Below are 21,374 nucleotides of genomic sequence, written 5' to 3'. Positions count from 1 at the left end.
AAGTTATCACTCGGACGACCTTTTACCATTCAAGGTCACTGTGACCTTGACCTTTGGCCTGATGACCCCCCAAAACAATAGGGGTCATCTACTGGTCAGGCCCAACCTCCATGTCAAGTTTGAGGGCCATGGGTGCAGGCATTGTTGAGTTATCACTCGGATAAGCTTTAAAATTATTTTACAATTAAAGGTCACTGTGACCTTGACCTTTAACTCGATGACCCCCAAAATCAATAGGGGTCATCTACTGGTCAGGCCCAACCTTCATGTGAAGTTTGATGACCATACGTCCAGGAAATGTTGAGTTATCACTCGGACAAACTTTGGTCTACCGATGGACCGACCGACCGACCGACCGACATACCGACATGCCTGTGCAAAGCAATATACCCCTCTTCTTCGAAGGGGGGCATAATAATATAATATTTCTATAGTGTAATTGCCACAAGTCCGCGTTTTGCATTCTCATTCATCAGAGGTTAGATAATGATAATGTTATTGTACATATAGCATTATCGCTCTGATGTCAGCACAAGGTGCTATGATTCTCTTCAAGTTTTAACTTAAGTTCCTTGGTCCTTTAGATGTGTTGAATCTTAATCGTGCAAGTAAAAGGAAACTTTTATTATACATCATGAAACTTGAAGCAGACGACTGTACAGAAAATGAGATCAGGAATGAACTGACAACACCAATGGTTCAATATACACGAATGATTTATTCTCATTTTTGTGCTAAATTGCATAATAATATAAAAATAATGATTTATTCACAAATCTCTTTAACAAAATATACACATTTAGAGACATCTAAATACATCTCTTGTAGACTACAAAGCTAGCATAAGTTTTATACAATTCAAAAGCACTATGCAAAGGGCTTAGCCTCAAGTAACTGGAATGTAAGTTAACAGGCCCATTTATGACACAAACACATTTCATTTACTCTCACATATACATCTCGACATCCTTGCTTCAGACACACTTCAATTTAAAAGGGACATTTGTCTCCATTTGGGCTCGGTTTCTCAGAATCAGCACGGTGTTCTTATGCATCTGACATTGCGCTACATGCAGACACCATTATCAATTGACATGGTGATTTCGTCAGTCCATTAATACCAGAAAATCTTGGAAATGAGTAACAGAGCTCTACATGCTAGAAATGAGTAATAGAGCCATATACCTTAGAAATGCATATCAGAGCCCTGCATCTATCTTAGAAATGAGTAATAGAGCCCTACATCTTTGAAATGAATACCAAAGCCCTAAATCTTAGATATGAATATCAGAGCCCTAAATCTTAGAAATGAATAACAGAGAAGTACATCTTAGTAATGAGAAACAGAGCCCTAGCTTATTCAAATAAAAAAATTGACATTCAAATAATTTGTGACTGATTATTATGCACTATATACATGTATTATTATGCACATGTACACATACATGTATGATTCTATTTACTTTCAAATATTTTGCTTATTCACAAATCTTTGTTCAATTCAATCACAACCAAAACAAGCTGATATAAATCATTCATTATATACATAAAACACTCGTCTAATTTACAAAACCATGCAAAATAACAATTACAACAATTCTTTTGGTTTTTGAGAATTAACTTATTGGGCAACAATGAACTCAATCTCAGTTTAAAGAGTAAGACCGGTAGTCTCAGCTTCAACACTGAATCCATTCAACAGCGTTGAAACTCCCTATCCAAGAAGTCTTAGATTCAACACTCAATCCCTTCAACAGCATTAAAACTCTCGATCCCAGAAGTAGTACTTCAGTAGCTGAAGTGATTCTTGCAGAGTCAGATCTAACCGGTCCACCTGAAAAAACAAATCAATTTATATATATATCTTTTAAGAAATGAAAAAAACCGAAACATGAACAGCACATTTTATAAGACAAGCAAGTGTTTAACTTTTAGAACTGTTTTTTTGCGCTTTTTAAATATTTCAAACAGATTGTTAAAAAAATGTCCAAAACTAGTTTGACATGTAAAAAGAATGATGCTGTTGATCTTTATGTGACCAAGAGCATGGGCAGATTGTTCAGAACTTTATTAAAGTTAACAATGTTGTTAACTTCAAATTGTTATTGCTCTGGAAGTTTAATGGTTTCACTTGTGATCTGCCGTTTTTCTAACACGATCTGACAAGAGATACATGTAATTGGTTCAGCTGTACTTCATAATTAAATATGTGAGAACATCATCAAAGTTGTCACATTTAAAAGTTAACAATGATGTTGCTAATCATGTTGTTAACTTTAACAATGTTTTGTAAAATCAGATCAATGTCATGTACTGACCCAGTCATTAATGTTAACCAGGAAAAAAAACCTTTTTCTCCCTGTTGTGAAAAGAAATATTTGTAGAGTTAAAACGTTGAATAGAACTTTACCAAGTAAGTAAAGATGGTTCTTGTACTTTTTACTGGCAGAAATGCTGTCAAATACTATATGTATCTGATATATGATTCTGTGAAATGTTGATGTCTGTTGACCCCAGAGTATTTGGGTATCATATGAAAGAGCTTCATCAGTTTATGTGTGGGTGAAGAACATGTAACTATTATATTGATACAAATATTGCAAACAGTTTTGTTTTGACCTTGAAACATTGAAAAATTGGTCATTTCACTTCCGATTTCAGTTGAAATAAAGAACAAAAATACAAACTGACATTGCTTTATCTGCTATGTATTTTCATTCATCTATGTTACATTTCAGTAATCAGTAAACAATAGTTACGCTTTCAACTGATACCAACATTATATGGGGACTCCTTGCATCAAAATTTAAAATATTATGACCAATGGCATGAGAAAACAGAAATCTCAATTGAATATCGGCTACGTTAATTTTTGTTCTTGAAAAGAGATCTATCAGATGCACAAATGCACCAGATGATCCAGTGTTAATAACAAAAGTCTTGGTTTGAATAAATCTGTTCAATTTAGAAAAATGCCCAACATACCTTAGCAAATAGTTGTTTAGTAGTCATGTTCTGAGTTTTGCTTGGAGTCTGGCTGGAACACATCCTGCTGGTACATCTGGTTTGTGTACACGGTCGAGTACAGCTCAGCTGAAATTTTGACAAATTTTAACACAGAGCAATCTAAATAAGTTGTGGGGCCCAGATTTCTGGAACTTCTTACGTGTCACAGACATAAGTAGCTTATTTTGTTTCACAAAGTTTCTTACTTAAACCTGATTTTGATACATACAACTTACTTTTTTTGTGATTATCAGACAGCTGTTATTAATATAAAGTCAAAACACTTTGAAAAAAGCAAATATTTTCATAAAATATACAAGAACAAAAATAGTGAGCTTAGCTTAATCTTGTTATAATAGGATTTAGTAGTTTTCGAGAAATCGGCCCCAGAAGTTTTGGAGGTTTTAATTTATATCTACTTGAGGGCATAATATTTTAAAACAAATAATCTTAAGACATATTCACTGGAAAAAAAACATTTTTGATATTCATTAAAAATGTGCCAAATTATGTCTTAAACCAATATTTTCTTGAGTTCATGATGGAAATGTACACTATTAGAAAACCCTTTGGTGTAGTACTTTTCAGTATCTAATCATCTTAGAAGTTTTTTTATTTGACAAAAGGAATGAAAGCTTACTAGCATCATCCGCTGGGAGGCTCTTGGCCTTCTCCTCCTCTGATGAGAACCGGATCAGCAGAATCAACTTCCTGAACGGGTTGCACAGCAGGAGAGCTGTCGCATTAACAAAGTTGGCAATGGCCACAGCAGGGTCACGGTATGGTGGGCCCGCATTGGTACTAACAACCATCCACACCAAGAAGCAGCCTGCGGTGCACACACACGAGACAAATATCCACCGCGACTCAAAGTAGTTGCTGTCACTGTCCCATGACAGCGCAGAGAAGATGGCTGTCAGCAGAATGAGGAATATGACAAACACCATGGACAGCACCAGCGAGATGTCGTAGAAGTCATGGGGATCGCACCACATCCAGTCATTCTGCGCTGTCGTGTCGGTCATCATACTAGCTGATGGTGGCTGCAGTATCAGCCATTCAATTGGTATAATACATTGTACCAATATTATTCCCAGTGCTATAAGCACTAAAGCACATGGATTCGTTAGTCCCACATAGCGGTCAGAGCTGTATTCAGTGTCCTTGAATCGCCAGTTGTCTATAGCTTTAACCAGTAGTGGACAAATAGCAAATGCATACACGACCCCCATGAGGAATTCTCTGGCACCACAGGTTGCTTCTGATGCTGGCAGGAAGAAGGCAAAGTTGATGGCGTAGATGCCAAATATTCCCAGCATCATTAGGAAGCCCAGGGCAGTGGTACCACCTCGTACCGGGTAGAATATCATGAAGAAGAAAAATAGGATGATTCCCACCAGGAGACCGATGCAGGTGAGCACGGAAACGGCAACCGCCCAAATCGGCCATGTGAGAACTTGCTTACCCGTGTCTGCATCATACATAAAGTAGTTCCTCGGTTCATGATCACGCATGTACTTTGGCTGCACCTGTCGAATATGAATGGGATGTAATTTTTTCTAATAACTAAACAGGATAGTATATGCCCTGTCAATTGCTGATATTACCAAGTATGTTTTCAAATATGATTTTATAAAATACTTATAGTTATATCATTATTTGTTATGGCATTGGGTAAATATTATCATACATAAAATAGAATAATAACCAATGACCTTGTAGTTTCAATCTGCCGACAAACACAAATGAACCCCTATGTTTATTTACCTGTTCTTCTGTTGTTGGCTTATCATCCACAACACAGTTACAGGTCTTTCCCTCTGGGCATTTTGAGACAACCCCTGGACGACCCTGGTATGCATACTGGGTGGCATTGAACCTGAACCCAGTGCGAGTCTGATCCCCAATCTGAAATGTTTTGTTGTAAATTATTAAGATCTATTGTTTAACATAAAGGCAGTAAAATCTTATACACATTTTTATTTAAAAGTATATGCAAGTATAATTCTTCTGCATCAGAAGGAAAATCAAATTAACTTTACAGTCAGAACTCAGCAAATTTGTCATTATAAGTGCATATATGACCTTCCATTTGCCGATTTTTCCCTATCTGTCCTGATTTTAAGAAACTACTATGATCAAGCGATATCTTAGTATTCTAAGAGACAAACTATTTCTGAAACAGTGAGAGTTCAGAAATATAACTCTACTTACTCTTTCATAGTAGTAGGTCCTTTCGTTTGCTGGCAGCGTTTCATTGACAAACAATGCATATATAGAGTATCCACTATCGTAGTAGCGGTCATCTCCGAGTTCAGGGATAAACTCTCCCTTAGGCTGGACATCAGTTCGTGATATTGTCCAATCCTGTTCAAGGGTGCTTTCAAAAACCTTGACCCTGGCATTAGGTCTTGTAGCTAGACATTCAGAGAATTCTATATCATTGCAGCTGTATTCACGTAAGAAAGCGGTAAGTCCATCAGAAAGGAGCTTTGTAGCAGCCAATGTTTTTATTCCTACACCATAGCTTCGCAGCTTTCCATCAGGAATTCGGTTAATATTGGCAGATAAGCAATTCTCTTCATAATTAGTTTGTATAATGGCTCCAGGAAGGCGACATTCATGAATGTGCTGGTAAAACTCGTCAAACCAGACATCAGGCATTCCCTTCTTGTTGTCACTGTTGATTCCTGATAGCCAACTCACAAATGGCTCAAAGAAAGCATCTCTAAAACCAACTGTTATTGCGCCTCTAAAGTTCATGTTATCATCTGTTTCTAAGGGATCTACAACTGTATCATAGTTTGCCCAGGTGTCAGATCCAATCACCAGGAATCTTTCATACAACCCTTCGGCAGCAATGGCCTGTAATACAGTTGATGGTTTAAGAGTAAGAATAACAACAACATTGACACCCTCTTCTTCTGCAATTCTTCTTACTGCTGGACGCACCTCCTCTACTGAATCATGATTGTTAACAACAGCTGCGACACCAATACATGAGTATTTACCACTATTAACAATAGCTTGAAGTGCTCGGTAGGCATTGACCCCATAGCTTCCCGCCTCGTAAATGACTCCGACATAGGTCCAGTCATTTTGTTTCAAAATCTTGGCAATGACTTCCATTTGCAAATTATCTGGAGGAACCATCCGAGCAAAGTATGGAAATGATTCCCGATTGCTGAGCTGGGTTGAAGAAGAATCAATCCCAAGAAGCTGGATCTGAAGTGGAGCAGTGACACGATTGGCTCCAACGACCATAGTTGAACCCATTGTCATTACTCCCATGATAGTGGAGGCATCGATTTTACTTCCCCGCCAGTCAAAGTTCTCATTACACAGCTCTCCCCGAGATAACAAGTTTATGAGATCTTGGTCAATTCTGATCTGGTTACCACAGTTGTCAAGGATTAGTGGCCGCATGTTCACACGACCTTCGAGCATGTACACGACAGCTAGAGCATTGATCATCTGGGTCATGTCCATAGGGCCACAGTGGTACGGGTCGGAACCATAGTTGTGTATGGCTAGTGTCATAACTAGCGTTGCAGGGTTCGGGTTTGTACTCATGACAGGGTAGACTGGCAACATGTACCTTTAAGAGAAGTCATTCAAGTATACATGAAGAGCTGATCAACTTCTTAAAACTTATTCATTATAATATAGTAAAATAAAGTAACTATACTATACTCAAATAAAATACTAGACTAGTATTTCTTTTTGACTGTATTGTTTCAAACTACATGTACTTTGTACACAAATGAAAATGTATTTTCTTCAATGACAAGGACTATTTGTGAACTTTTTTATCAATGTTTTAATTGTAGGCATAGTGTTACCTTGTGAAGAGGTTTCTGTAGACAGGGCACTCTGTGCAAGAGTCTGCTCGGTTACAGCTGCCATCCCAGGAAGGCTGGTAATCTGAAACGACCAACTCGCCCTCGCTCGAGTATGAACCAATCTGAAATAATGGGTCAAAGTTTGTGACAAAAATTCAAAGTATTAGAATGAAAGATAACATGATGATCATATAAATATATTTTGCATATAAAACTTTTTAATGAGAGGCCGAATGCAAAAGATAACTAATTCATGCAACATAACTAATTCATACCCTGTTGTAAGCGTATCCTGTCTGTGGGGATGTGTCTAGAGAGTAGATGACATAGCCCTTTTTCGCATCCCCGCGTGGGTAGAAGCTGAAGGGGCTTCCAGAAAGGTCTTCAAACTCCACCTCCCTTATCTTGTCAAGTACATACATACGGCGCTTGTCCCTGTTCTTAAAAACCTCGCAGACTGTTGTGTAGTTTTCTCCACATTCCTCCCGCAGGGCTGAATCCAGACCGTAAGCTGCTGCAAACACAGCATTGATCACATGGATAATGCCTGTGTCTTGTTTGTACCTCTGTGAGCTGACAATGTTTCTAGGTGTTGCTGAACAACGTGTGGGGTACCTTTTGTCAGGGATTGTAAGGTAGCAGTTGTGGATAGCCTCATAGTATTCAGGAAACCAGGGGTTGTCTGGATAGTTAGCAGGAGTCTTTGTAGCAAGGTACTGGTCAAATTCAGCCAAGTCATTGATGTCAAGGTCAAATGTGACTGAGCCGACGGCAATATCTTCTTGTCCATCTGTGGATTCAACATTATTGGCCCATGTATCTGAACCAACAAATTTGAATTTTCCGTAGGCCTCGGGGCTACGTTTAATAGCCTGCAGGAGTGAATTGATCTGTGAGCTGTCTGCAAAAATGACCACTGTGTTGGCCACAGGCTTCTGCAGAAGGGAAAGAACAATATCGTTGGCGTTTTCAATGGTGGTGGCCTTCTTGTAAGGGAAAGAAATCGTCTGGGCAATGCAGATTCTATTGTCAGCTGCAACTTGCTTGAAAATCTCAGCACCTTGTTCTCCATAATTGTCAGCAGAATGCACAACCTGCACATATCGGATATCAAACTCGCGCAGAAACTTGATCATGCCAGTCACCTGTCTGTCATCAGCGGGAACTGTCCTCAGGAAGAATGGATAGCGATTTTCATCTGTCAGGGTAACACTTGTAGAACCAAAGCTGATCTGAGGCATGTTGAGAGACTTCAGGAGTCTCGCGAGGTGAATTGAGCGATCGCTAGAATATGTGCCAATGTAAGCATCAATCTTGTCAGGATCAATGAACTCGTCATCTCTAAACAGTTCTGTAAGGCCGCTGTATATATTAGATACAAGATAGCCTCCCCTGACTGCACTCTGGCAGGCGTCAAGGCCAATACCACCAAGCTTGATGTTCTTCAGGATGTTAGCAAACTGGCCAGACTTGTCATTCACCTTGTTGATGGCATAATGGAAGGCTTCAAGGAGCTGGAACCCCCGGAGTGTGTTGATGTCACCACAAGAGAATGCTCGCAGGTCAGCCTCGTGAACATCAAAAATACCTGGAATGTGCATTAGGGAATAATAAAGTAAACTTAATTACATTAAATGGATGACATTCACATGAAGTTTGAATTAATATTCATGTTGTTTCAAAACTTATATTTTGAAAACATAAATAAAACAAGAGCTGTCACAGTATTTGACGAATGCCCCCAAATGTGACATTGACCTATGAACAAGGTCAGTACATGAAAAGTTGATCTTGCCTTTACGTGTCAAATACATATGGCAAGTTATTTTAAATTGCCTCTGAACATAAAAAAATACCACCCATACTTGACAACCTACACTGTTATGTCCTTATATTCAGAATTCCCTTGTGAATGAACACTTTCACCTTAGAGGTAGGGACATGGGTCTTTCACGCGACACGTCGCCTTGGTATGTGGAACACATGTAGCAAGTGATTTTAAAATCTGTCCATACAAGGGAAAGTAACAGCCCGGACACGACAACCTATACTCTATGTCCTCATATGCAGCACTCCATTGTGAATAAACACTAAGTGTGACCTTGACTTTTGAGGTAGGGACACGGGTCTTGCACGCGACACGTCATCTTGGTATGTGGAACACATGTGGCAAGGTATTTTAAAATCTGTCCATACAAGGGAAAGTCATAGCCCGGACACGACAACCTATACTCTATGTCAACAAGGTGAATGCAGCACTCCATTGTGAATAAACACTAAGTGTGACCTTGACCTTTGAGGCAGGGACACGGGTCTTGCACACAACACGTCGTCTTGGTATGTGGAACACATGTGGCAAGTTATTTTAAAATCTGGCCATACAAGAGAAAGTTACAGCCCAGACACGACAACCTATACTCTATGTCCTTATATGCAGCACTCCATTGTGAATAAACACTAAGTGTGACCTTGACCTTTGAGGTAGGGACACGGGTCTTGCACGCGACATGTCGTCTTGGTATGTGGAACACATGTGGCAAGTGATTTTAAAATCTGTCCATACAAGAGAAAGTTACAGCCCGGACACGACAACCTATACTCTATGTCCTTATTTGCAGCACTCCATTGTATATAAACACTAAGTGTGACCTTGACCTTTGAGGTAGGGACACGGGTCTTGCACGCGACATGTCATCTTGGTATGTGGAACACATGTGGCAAGTGATTTTAAAATCTGTCCATACAAGAGAAAGTTACAGCCCGGACACGACAACCTATACTCTATGTCCTTATATGCAGCACTCCATTGTGAATAAACACTAAGTGTGACCTTGACCTTTGAGGTAGGGACACGGGTCTTGCACGCGACACGTCATCTTGGTATGTGGAACACATGTGGCAAGTTATTTTAAAATCTGTCCATACAAGGGAAAGTTACAGCCCGGACACGACAACCTATACTCTATGTCCTTATATGCAGCACTCCATTGTGAATAAACACTAAGTGTGACCTTGACCTTTGAGGTAGGGGCACGAGTCTTGCACGCGACATGTCGTCTTGGTATGTGGAACACATGTGGCAAGTTATTTTAAAATCTGTCCATACAAGGGAAAGTTACAGAGCCGGACGGATGGACAGACGGACGGACGGTGCGATTTTAATATGCCCACCTTCGGGGGCATAAAAATGTATCAAAAAAATAAACTTACAAATAAAATATGATTATGAGCATTACATCCTAGAACTTATAAATTGTAGTCTAACTTAAATATTTATTCAGAAAATGACCTAAATGCAGAGCAAATCTAACTGTGGCATCAATATTTACAATGATGAAGTACTGGCACAGAGAACATTGGTCTCACCTCCAAGCAAGATATCTCCAGGGATATATGTGAAGTTCATGTTGTTGTTGATGCACTGTGTGCAGGGTGGGTTACAGCCAGACCTAGTGTTATCAAAAAGCTGAACCAGGTTTCGGCTCAGAATGTTAATTGAGGCTCCAGCAAAGTCAGCAACCTAAAAGTTAATAATTAAGCTATTTGTATCCAACATAATATTACTATTATTTTTATTATTTGAAACTGTTTCTTCCCAAAAACAGTTTTGTTTATTAACCAATGAAATTTCTATAACATTGATAGAAATCTTCTGAATAATTTTTGCAAATGGATGCTGTATATTTCTAGTTCTCATTAAACATTTAATATATTAAATACTTTTTTGATTGCAATCAGAAAATTCAATGCTTACAAAAAAGTTTTAATTAATGCTGTCAAATTAAATGTTTACCTATATGTAATAACATTATACCATACCTTAGTCATTGTTGAACCATCAAACAGGGTGATCTCGCGCCCCGTGTTTCCTTCCTTGCCAATGTACTGGAACGTGGACCCACTGTCGTCCTGGAAACTAACATCAGTCAGTTTGCTGTATAGGATCGTGTTTGTGTTCGGGTCAGTATAAAATTTGGCACACACGCCACTGTAATTCTCCCCACACTGGATCTTCAGTGTCTCATCTGTCGCAGCGATATATGTGTAGACCGCGTTGATTATCGGGAGAATATAGTTGTCTTCATGAAAGTCAGGACTGTCCACAATGTTGTCAAGTGATGGTGTACAGTCTCGCTGATAGCTGTTCAAGAAATATAACATAGTTGAAAAAATCTGATCAACTGAAAACATAATTATTACCCAGCATAAGAGTAGGATCAAATGACTTTTGGCCGATTTTCTAGCAAAAATATCAATTGTTAAAACTAACAAAGTGAATTAAATTGTATGATGTCAAAACAGTGATTTGTTTCTAAATTGAGGCTTTAGACTGATATGCCACACATGTTTGCAAACAAAGAATCCTACAATTCCATATTTGTATATAATATATAAATGCAAGAAATCTCAAGGACCCATCTTAATCTAAGCAATATTGAAAAAAATCTTAAATGGAACTACTTTTTTTACCTGTATTCCCCTGGCAGGTTACACTGAAATAGGGCCATGTAGTACTGGCGAAGTGTTGGATGATCAGCCAACTGCTCTATGGAAAAAGATCTCACAAAGTCTTGAAAGCTAGTTAGCGTATTGGATCTCATCTTTAATGACAGAACATTTCTAGCTGCTGGTCCCTGCTTGCTTAAAACCATAGGATATGGCTCTGGTGAGATAATCAGAAGGTTGGTTGCATTCACATTGCGACCTCTTGCTGACAAGAACTTGTCCATATCCTCAAGGCTTAGGTAAGTTATTACAACATGCGTGGAAAGGCCAGTCAGCTCTTCCAATATCATGTCATCACTTTGGAGGCCATTCATTTCTATGTGCTTGATCACGCAAATGCCTTCCTGCATAGCAATTTCTGCAAAGGCATCAGTACCAGCTCTGCCAAAGCTATTGGCAGAGTAGACAATGCTGACATATTGGAGGCCAAGAGACTTGACCAGCATTGCCAAGGCAGAGGCAACAGTGCTGTCACCCTGGACGGTGCGAATAAAAGTAGGGTACTCCTCCTCATTTAGGAACTTGTTGGTTGTGGCCATCGGACTGATAACAGGTAGATTTAAGTCACTAAAGAAGTCCTTCATTCCCTCAGTAACGAGTGCGTTGTCTGTGAGCCATGCTCGTATCGTGTTGAGGTTGATGTCAGCCCCCATAGAGCCCAGTATACCAGAGTAGAGAGCAGACGGCAGGCCATAAGCACGAGCTGGACTGTTGCAATGATCCATCATAATTGCACCAACATCAACATCATTCAATGACACTGGGGCAAGGCTAGATTTCACCTGATCTAGAGCATAAGAAACAGCCAAAAATGATTGCATGCCGTTAGTCAGGCGCATAGCACCACAGAGGAAAGGATCAGAGCCAGGACTATGGATGGCAAAGTTGACACCAATCTTGAGGTCATCACCAGGAATGATAATATACGGTCTGGTCTGCACCAGGTACACACATTCACTGCAGAAGCCCATACATTGGGAGAAGAAGTTGTCTGGCAGAGAGACAGGTGTAGACATGGTCATATCTAACTCTTTGTTTGCGGTGTTGTAGGTACCAATCTGAAGAAAAACAGATAAAACTTCAGCTAGACAACTCATGAAACATGCAATCAAGCTTCAAAATTAATTATCTTCCCACTTTATGATTTAATGATTTGCGACTTGTTATTTAAATTACTTCAGTTTTAGATACTGAACACAAACAGAACCACATTGGGGTGACTGATACCTACCCTTATGTAGCGGCCAGCAGTGAAGCTGTAGAGGTTGTAGTTGGCCAGCCCTTCACTGTCCTTCATGCGGAACGGGTAGCCATTGAAGTCAAATTGGGAGTCGGCTAGGTTCATCTGGATCTTCTGCTTCACATCAGCATTGCTCCTGAACTGCCAGCAGAGGCCATTGTAGTTCGTGCCACAGACATCCCTGAGCGTTGTATCAAGGGCCCTGGCAACAGCATAAGTAGCAGAGATGAAGAATGAGGTGTAGGTTGTTTCCTCATAACGTGGGGCATTAGTGATCTGTTGGTTGGGGTTGCACTCTGTTGTATACACACCACGGCTCTCAGCATCCAGATAGCAGCTGAAGGCATACTGGTACCATTCAGTAAAGAAGGGCATATCCTTCATTACAGTAGGGTCATTGGGTCGCTTGCTATTAAGCCAGGTCCTGTAATTATTCAATGCAGGGGCATCAATATCAAGTGTTACACTTCCATCAGCTATTGATTCATACCCAGCAATAACACTGGATCTGCGTCCCCAGGTTTCTGAACCAATCAAGATAAACTTGCCCTTAAGGTTCTGATCTTGCATTGCTCTGAGCATTTCGCGGTAGTCATAGGAATCCACAATCCCAACAACAATGCGAGCCGCTGGCTTCTGATTGAAGTTGTTAACTATTACATTATGATTTCCATCCAGTTCTTGGGCCTCTGCAACACAGATTCCCCTTGTTGCACCTTCTTCCTTTAGGATCTTGTATCCTGTGCGTCCATATTCACTGGCCTGGTAGACTACCTGGACATAGTTCCAGCCCATTCTTTTCAGCATGAGGACAATGGCCAGCATCTGGTGATAGTCTGATGGCACAGCGCGACTGAATGTTGGGAACATTTCCTTGTTGCTCAATTGTACACTGGTAGCTGAAGACTCCATGTAGGGCATTCCAAAATGGCCGAGCATTGTTGCCATGGACATGGCTTCACCGGAATCCAGCTCACCAACAACACTGCTGACAAGGTTGGGGTCTACCACTTTCCCAGTCTTGTCAGCCACCACTCTACGTCCTCCAAGAAGGTCATTCATTAGCAGACGTCCTTTTTCAGCATTATCACATAAATCAACTATCAAGGATCCTAACTGAACTCCTGGGAGAATGCCTGGAAACAAAGATTTAACATTTTCTAGTGCAAACTTGAATGCAGCAGCATTTATAGCATGACTAGGTTTCAATGATCCACATGTGAAGACTTCCGAGCCGACAGCATGGATATCAAACAGCCCAGCCAAAACAATGTCTCCACTACGGAAGTTAAAGTCGACCATATTACGTGGCACCAGGCAGTTTTTACAGCCACTGGATGGGCAGGGTGATGTTGGCAGCTGCGGTAGGATAGACAATCTACTGTCATCGTACATGTACACATTGCTGGGTTCAAGATTAAGAATGTTGTCAACAAAGCTGCCAACCTGAAATATAGCAATGGTGATGTCAAAATAATTACCCCTGGAATAAATCAAGTTAAAAACTTTCACAATTTCTTGTTATTGTTTTTTTGCATTACTAGAAAAGAAGCTTACATGTGTCAGATCTAATCACGTAATTTAAATGAAAGGTTCTCACATTTTTAAAGTCGAATGCACCGGTAGGCTGATTATTGTAGTTCCAGTAATTATGACCAGCGGTGTAGAAATCGCCATTGGCATCGAACTTCACAAACTTCCCTGCAAAGCTCGCGATCGAGACATCATTCAGCTGTAATATATGCAGATATATAAACTTAGATTATAACCTAAATTTTAGCCAATGAAGTCCCATATCAGCCTTCAATATGTTAACTTAACTTAGTAAAAGAAAGCAGTTTGTAACTTTGTATGCACATACTAATGTTTTAGACAAATAATACAATTCATAATAAAATTTTAACATGGTCTCTAAACCTTATCTGAAAACTATAGGTTAGAATCACAGTAGAAACTGCAATATCTAATATTTTCTATTACATACATTCAGGTTAACGTTCTTCAGGTATCTGTTGTGGAAGACTTCCGCGGACATCTGTTGAAGACCAAGGCAGACCCCAGGGGCCGTGCCACACATCTCTTGGTGTGCCGTCTTAAGGGCACTTGCAAACGCATACACGGCCGTGATAGTGGGGTCAACAAAAGGGTTACGCATGTTTATGGCAGCTTTCTTCTGGCTCTGAGTTTTGGGGTCACAGTCAGAGTAGCTACTATATGGGGCATAATTCACATCACGCAGTTGGCACCTTAAATGAGCAATTGACATTTGGAATACAAAAACAGCAGCCTTTAACATGAACATACTGAACAAGAGTGAACAAAGATCTCAAATCAATTGGTATATTTGCCTAAATTACCTGGTTAATGGAAGGGGGCATAATGGTAAAAAATAAAGTGAGAGTAAATTCTTATATAAACGCGTTAATTCTCTATATTGAAAAGTAATAAAGTAGGGCAGACTTACTGGAATGTGCTCATGAACCAGTCTCTGTACCAGGGATTCTCAGGGATGGGGTTGTTCTCATTGAGCTGGGTTGTGAAGTAGTTGTAGAACTCGCTGACCTCAGTGTATACTGGCTGCACAGAGATGGCGCCCCGCAGGCGGTTTGTGAGAAACTGGCGGTTCAAGTCTAGGTAGCTGAACATCCACTGGAGCCTCTGACCTCCAGCTGTGCTTTGTGCTGCCTCTAGAATCTGGGATTAAGTCACATACAGTGGGTACAGTGGTTGTCAAAAATAACATTAATAATGTATTACTTTAAGTACAACCTGTCAGTAATTTAAAGACAAATACTTGAGAACAAGAACAATTATCAAAATTATAAATTTTCTTCTGGTTTTTAATTCATCTTGAAATAAAAATAAGTTTGTATAAAAAAATAAATAAATTATAAACTCTATTTAAAAACCTCAATGTATTAGTCTGGTACCACAAAAACAACTGTGTATTCAACAAACTTAGAAAAACATATACTTTAAGACATATTAAAGAAAACAACAGAAAACAATATAGAACAAATATCTAGATATAAATCTGATATACATTTTAACAGTAAAACCAATAACGGAGAAAATAATTTTGCAATATAAAACTAATATCTGTAAGAGGTGAACCTACTTCCATTGAAGCATCATTTGCACCAAAGAAAACAACGCCAATGACATCATAGTTTCCAATGTCCTTTATCCTCTCCATATACGTGGCAAGGTTGGGGTTGGTTGGTACAGCGATTGTCTCCACAACGCACACATCATTTTCCTGACTCAGACGAATGAATTCCTGGGCCGAGTCTAGTCCATATGAGTCGTCCGAATAAACGACAACCACACGCTCCCAGTTCATCAAAGCCATCCCTTTCATCATTGCCTGTTAATAACCAGTATCATTTTTAACTTAAGGGAATAAACGAACAAATAAATTACCATAGCAATATGAAATTTGCTATGAATGACCAGTGTTTATTGTCAAAGTGAACAATTGCACCATGTTTTATGTCAATCTTTATCATTTTTCAAGATATGGATTATTTAATTCATTATGTTGCATAATAACAACTATGTCGATGCCACTAATACAAAGGCTTTGACAATCCTTCGATTTGTTTTAATGCAGACAAGCTTAATGTATGCAAAAAAATGGTATTTTAAGAACTGTACTGACAATTAAAATTATTAAAATCTTCAACAAGGTCAAGCAAAAGATTAGACAAATACAACATTGTTGATGCACACATGAACACCACAGGTGTTACCTTGATCTGCTCTGAAGCAGAGATGCCCGTCCTCATGAAGTATGGGTACTGGGACTTGTCGCTGAGTTCTGGCGAGGCGGCCATCGGGGAGATGACAGATGCGGGGAACTTGGAGGTCAACTCTGCTACAGGCTTTGTAGTAAAACTCTTCAGTGCACCAACGATACCTGAGGGGTGAAGGAGGCCAGATTGATTGACCATATTAAGATCATTTAGTTTCTTTCTTAGGAATAGGAATTTTTATGTTAAATGTGATGTAATGCTTTTCATCAGAACAAATTGCATTTGTTTCAAGAGTTGAGGAAAGCATTGTTGAAGAATCAGAAAATAGACACATGAAAAGACCACCCTCATGTCTATTAATGGAGGAGAATCTATTAGGACATTTACGGTATACAATTAACATATTTGTAAGAATATTCTATAATCGTGTGAAACCCATCTTACCAAGGTTGAGTTTGTTGGTTGTATTACAATACATGGTTGATGTGGAATACTGAGAGTAGAAATTGTTGGCGGCCGCAGCTGCACGGAAAGGCTGGTGGCATGTATCGTAAGAACGCATTCCTACAAACAAGGATATATTATATACATACAAGTTAATCAAGCTCATCAAAAGTTAATTTATTAAATTAAAACCCAAAATTGTGTAACTTGTAAAGAAAATGACCAGTTCATACAATTGGGTGTTGCTGTTGGTAGATGATGGGCAATTAATAGAATTATGAATGATATTATTTAAAATTCTCTGTTAATATGCAAGTAAGATGGAAAATCACCAGGTAATTCAAATCCATGAAATATGATTAAAATCCCAATCAGTATAAAGTAAAGCAAGAAACGTTTTGTTACTTACCAAAGCGGACACCGTTGACATAGTTGTCGGCATTTATCTCATTTTGTTACTCACCAGAGCAGTCACCATTGACATAGTTGTCGGCATTTATCTCATTTTGTTACTCAACAGAGCAGTCACCATTGACATAGTTGTCGGCATTTATCTCATTTTGTTACTCACCAGAGCAGTCACCATTGACATAGTTGTTGGCATTTATCTCATTTTGTTACCCACCAAAGCGGACACCATTGACAAAGTTGTCGGCATTTATCTCATTTTGCTACTCACCAGAGCAGATGCCATTGACATAGTTGTTGACATTTATCTCATTTTGTTACTTACCAAAGCGAACACCATTGACAAAGTTGTCTGCATTTATCTTATTAATGGTCCAGCGTGCTGCTTCAAACATCATTATCTCCTCTGCAAATAAAATATATAATCATGCTTGGCTAAAAAATAATTAATGATCAACGCTTACTTTATTCTTGTCTTCACCAGCAACAAGTTCACCAGATAAAAATATTACAAATTAAAAAAGATTTGTCTAAGGGAGCAAAGCGACCGCTGAAATAAGTTTGTTCAATTTGTTATACATAAATTTTAACTAGCTAATATTCTATATCCGGACACCTTTGACATAGTTGTCTGCATTTATCTTATTATAAATAGTCCAACATGCTTTTTCAAATATCATTATCTCCTCTGAAAATTTTGTCTAAGGGAGCAACAGCGACCACTGGAATAAGTTTGTTCAATTTGTAATACATGAATTATAACTTGCTTAGATTTTATCCTTTAAATTCATTTGATAGATCCGATTAAGTGTGATGTCCTGGCCAAATCAAAGGATAGACTCAATCACGTGCATCAATAAGATAAATACTGTGCTTACAAAAAATAAACAATAAATCTTGATGCTATTTTCTGTTGTCCATCAGAAAATATATTGTAGGAAAAAATTTCCTAGAAGATGCTCAAAAGGCCACACCAAATGACAATTTTTTGTCAGAATTTTTTTTATAAAATAAAAATATCAATATTTTTTATTCTTTTAAATGGCCCCTCAACAATCACAAAATGAATTTGATGATCAATGATACATATTTCTATGCCATATAAACCCTTTTTTTACATCACTGTTGCTTCGAAAGACACACAAATTATGATTTGTCATTGATGATTTTGGGAAGACTCAAAGACTGAGTTATATGAAATGACCTTTGAATACTTTATGGGGACTTCTGTAAAATTTCATTTAAGAGCGAATAAAGGCATTCATAATAACATATCATCCACTTCTATTTTGAAACTTAAAGTGCTAAAAATATGTTATATTTTATTTTGCTCGCTACTCAATTATCTTTTGGACAAAAGCTAACAAATATTTTTTTTTATTTATCTTGTCTTCACAAAAAGATATTCCATTGATTCCCGAAATTCACATGAATTTGTTTATCCAGGGCATTTATTATTATATATGTACATATGTTCAGTGGTCCTACAGATGTAGATGTTTATTAAATTAAAAACAGCTTGTAATTTGTGTGAAGCTCATCGAAATTCCCACAGCTTTAAGAGGTGTAATCTCACCATCCAATGGCTCTCCGCAACCATAGCCGTCCGAGCCCAAGCCTCGGATGTCGAAAATTCCTCCCAGAACCACGTCTGCTGCTGCAACGTTGTGGTCCACCATCATTCGCCCAGCGTCACATGTCTCCTGTTCCAACATCAGCGCCAGACTGGGCGCCACAAGGCCCACCAGGGATAACAGTGTACACAATCTGGATATATGATCAGTTTCATATCAAGCAACACACATTTTTTAGCATCGTACGAAAGGTGAGTAATGCGGGTCAGAAAACATAGGAAAGGTTCAAAAAGCCTTAGTTTCAGAAAAGCCCAATCAAGAAATGCCCAATTCTTATGACAGTATTTCACACACATTGTTGTTTTCATAAAACTACAAAACTGATGGGGACCATTGGTCATATTTTCATGGGGACCATTGGTCATATTTTCATAACTTTAATGTCTTTAGTAATAGTTATAATTGATTTAGAATTTAGCATATTGGATACAGAAATAACTTTTTTATTACATACATTTTATGTGAATGGTTAACACAATATCAACAGTTAAAAAAAATTCACATGTGAAGTTGATTAACATTTCTTAAAAAAATGCGTATACATGCAAGTCTAATTTGACTAAAATTCGCAAACGCAATAAAGGTTTTTCTTTAGGGTCTTTCTGCAACAGGCCTGTCAGGTACTGGGCTTTGACCCGACACCAACAGTGGGTAAAAACTGTTCTTCAAAGTTTGTGTCATTGTCAACTTTAATCATAGATGATATTTCAAATGATGTGTAAAATAGTTTATATAAATTACCAAGAGAAAAATACAGATTATTAAATCTTATGTTTCTTTAATTTTGCAAATAATGATAAGCCTTTTTAAGCTTTTTGTAAAAATAGGTTCATAATTATTCTTCAATTATGTACAGTTTTTATTTCCTGAGTATCGGAATTAATATAAGATAATACCATAAAGATTATACATTAATTGAAAAATGCTTGTTATTTGATGAACAAAATGTAACAGATATATAAAATGACAGTCCCACCCGGAATAATTGACCATAATTACTCACCTCATATTCTCTATATGCGCTCGTTCAGACCGTGAACATGATAAGTACACCTGTTTTAATTAATCCTCAATTGAACAAACTTTTATATCGAAGTTGATGCTTATATGTTCTGCGAAAATATTTGAAAGCCCTGCCCCGTGTTGTTCTCCACACCAAAACATGTACACTTTGACAAACCAGTGTCTAATAATAGAATCCGTATTGTGTATGTAATAGCAGAGTTCACTGTGGCGTAAAAACCAGTTTTGCCGGTAGGTTCTATTTTAAGCCGTCACGAGCCAGTAAATTGAGCAGGTAAAGAAGGGAGACAACTCGAATGTGAATAACACGCTCGAATGGATCGCAGTTTACAGTGAGTGATTCATCAGTGATCACCATCAAATCGATAAACGGTTTAATATATAGGACTCGTTCACAGATTTTATTTTGGCAATAGTTGTTTTTCGACTTTAATCAAATGAAGAAACTTTACTTAATTTCTCTAACGATGGTGTAACACTCTTTCTATTAATTGAAATTTTATTTATAATGCTGTATTTAAACTGGTACGGGGATCAATAATAATCACCACCAGATTAAACCCACTTAAACGTCAAAGGACTACAATTAATTGATGGACAATAACTCTGTAAAAAGCAAACACAGAGTTTTGGGTCTTGTGTATTGCATTTTTGCCTCAATATCATTTTTCAGTGTTTGATGTTTAAAGTGAATAATAATGTGCCTGTCTAAAGCAATAAAAAAGACAAATTAAAAACTAACAAGAAAAGCGGCAATGCTTTGAAATCTGGTTTTGTTTTCAATGATTGATAGAAGAACTTTAGCTTTCCTAGTGAGATTCAGTTTAAGCTGTGTTTTTTCTCTATTTTATAATAACAGTGACCTTGATGTTGACCGTAGGAGTCCCAAATGCAATTCCATAAAGCTCTCCATAAACTCTTCCTATATAACAAGTTTGGTCACAATATGTCAAAATAGAAAACAGTTATTCGGTTCCAAACTGTTAGCTATTTTTAGTAACAGTAACCTTGGCCTTAGGGACGAAATCCCATAAAAGGTCTCCATAAACTTTTCTATTTTACCAAGTTTGGTTGTAATATGTCAACCCTAATTACAGTTATACAGTACTAACCAATTTTCTATGTTTAATAACAAACCACCTGTCCCTGGTGTCCTCAAACGCAATCCAATGGAAGGTCTTCATTAACTCTTCCTATATACCAAGTTTGGTCACAATATGTTAACCCGCACTTAAGTCTTTCAGTACAAATCATTTTTTATATTTTTAGTAACAGGGACCTTGACCATGACTCTCAGAGCCACAAACACACTCCCATCAAAGGTCTCTATCTTCCTATATACAAGTTTGGTTGTAATATGTCAACCATACTTTAATTATGCAGTACCAACCAATTTTCTATTTTAAGTAACAGTGACCTTGACCCTTCAGGCCACAAAAGTTATCCTATAGAAGGTGTCAATAAACTCTTCCTATATACCCAGTACCAAGTTTGGTCACCATATGTCAAACCTGAC

The 21,374-nt window shown here is 38.2% G+C and overlaps 1 protein-coding gene across 1 annotated transcript; it reads right to left on the bottom strand.

Moving 5' to 3' along the window:
• Nucleotides 1-698: 698 nt before the first annotated feature.
• LOC128231325 (uncharacterized) lies at nt 699-20,005 on the bottom strand. Its single transcript, XM_052943988.1, has 20 exons — nt 19,839-20,005; nt 18,778-18,968; nt 17,527-17,607; nt 16,794-16,913; nt 16,347-16,513; nt 15,713-15,961; nt 15,059-15,288; nt 14,579-14,840; nt 14,195-14,326; nt 12,586-14,040; nt 11,319-12,412; nt 10,668-10,989; nt 10,215-10,368; nt 7,124-8,436; nt 6,849-6,970; nt 5,221-6,604; nt 4,774-4,914; nt 3,647-4,535; nt 2,986-3,093; nt 699-1,834 (listed from the first exon to the last, which is right to left on the bottom strand). Exons 1-19 carry the CDS (start codon nt 19,841-19,843, stop codon nt 3,002-3,004), a joined length of 8,403 nt encoding a protein of 2,800 aa, XP_052799948.1. The 5' UTR covers nt 19,844-20,005; the 3' UTR covers nt 699-1,834; nt 2,986-3,001.
• Nucleotides 20,006-21,374: the final 1,369 nt, after the last annotated feature.

This window comes from Mya arenaria, chromosome 4 (genome assembly GCF_026914265.1).
Source record: "Mya arenaria isolate MELC-2E11 chromosome 4, ASM2691426v1".
Classification (NCBI taxonomy): domain Eukaryota; kingdom Metazoa; phylum Mollusca; class Bivalvia; order Myida; family Myidae; genus Mya; species Mya arenaria.
This window is presented reverse-complemented; position numbering and strand designations above follow the sequence as displayed.

Bases quoted from the DNA above. Each gene is read 5' to 3' on its own strand.
- LOC128231325 (XM_052943988.1), bottom strand. The intron at 15,962-16,346 runs GTAACACCTGTG...GGTTATTAACAG, and splicing joins CTGCTTCAGAGCAGATCAAG to GCAATGATGAAAGGGATGGC. The intron at 4,536-4,773 runs GTAAATAAACAT...CATATTCGACAG, and splicing joins AGCCAACAACAGAAGAACAG to GTGCAGCCAAAGTACATGCG.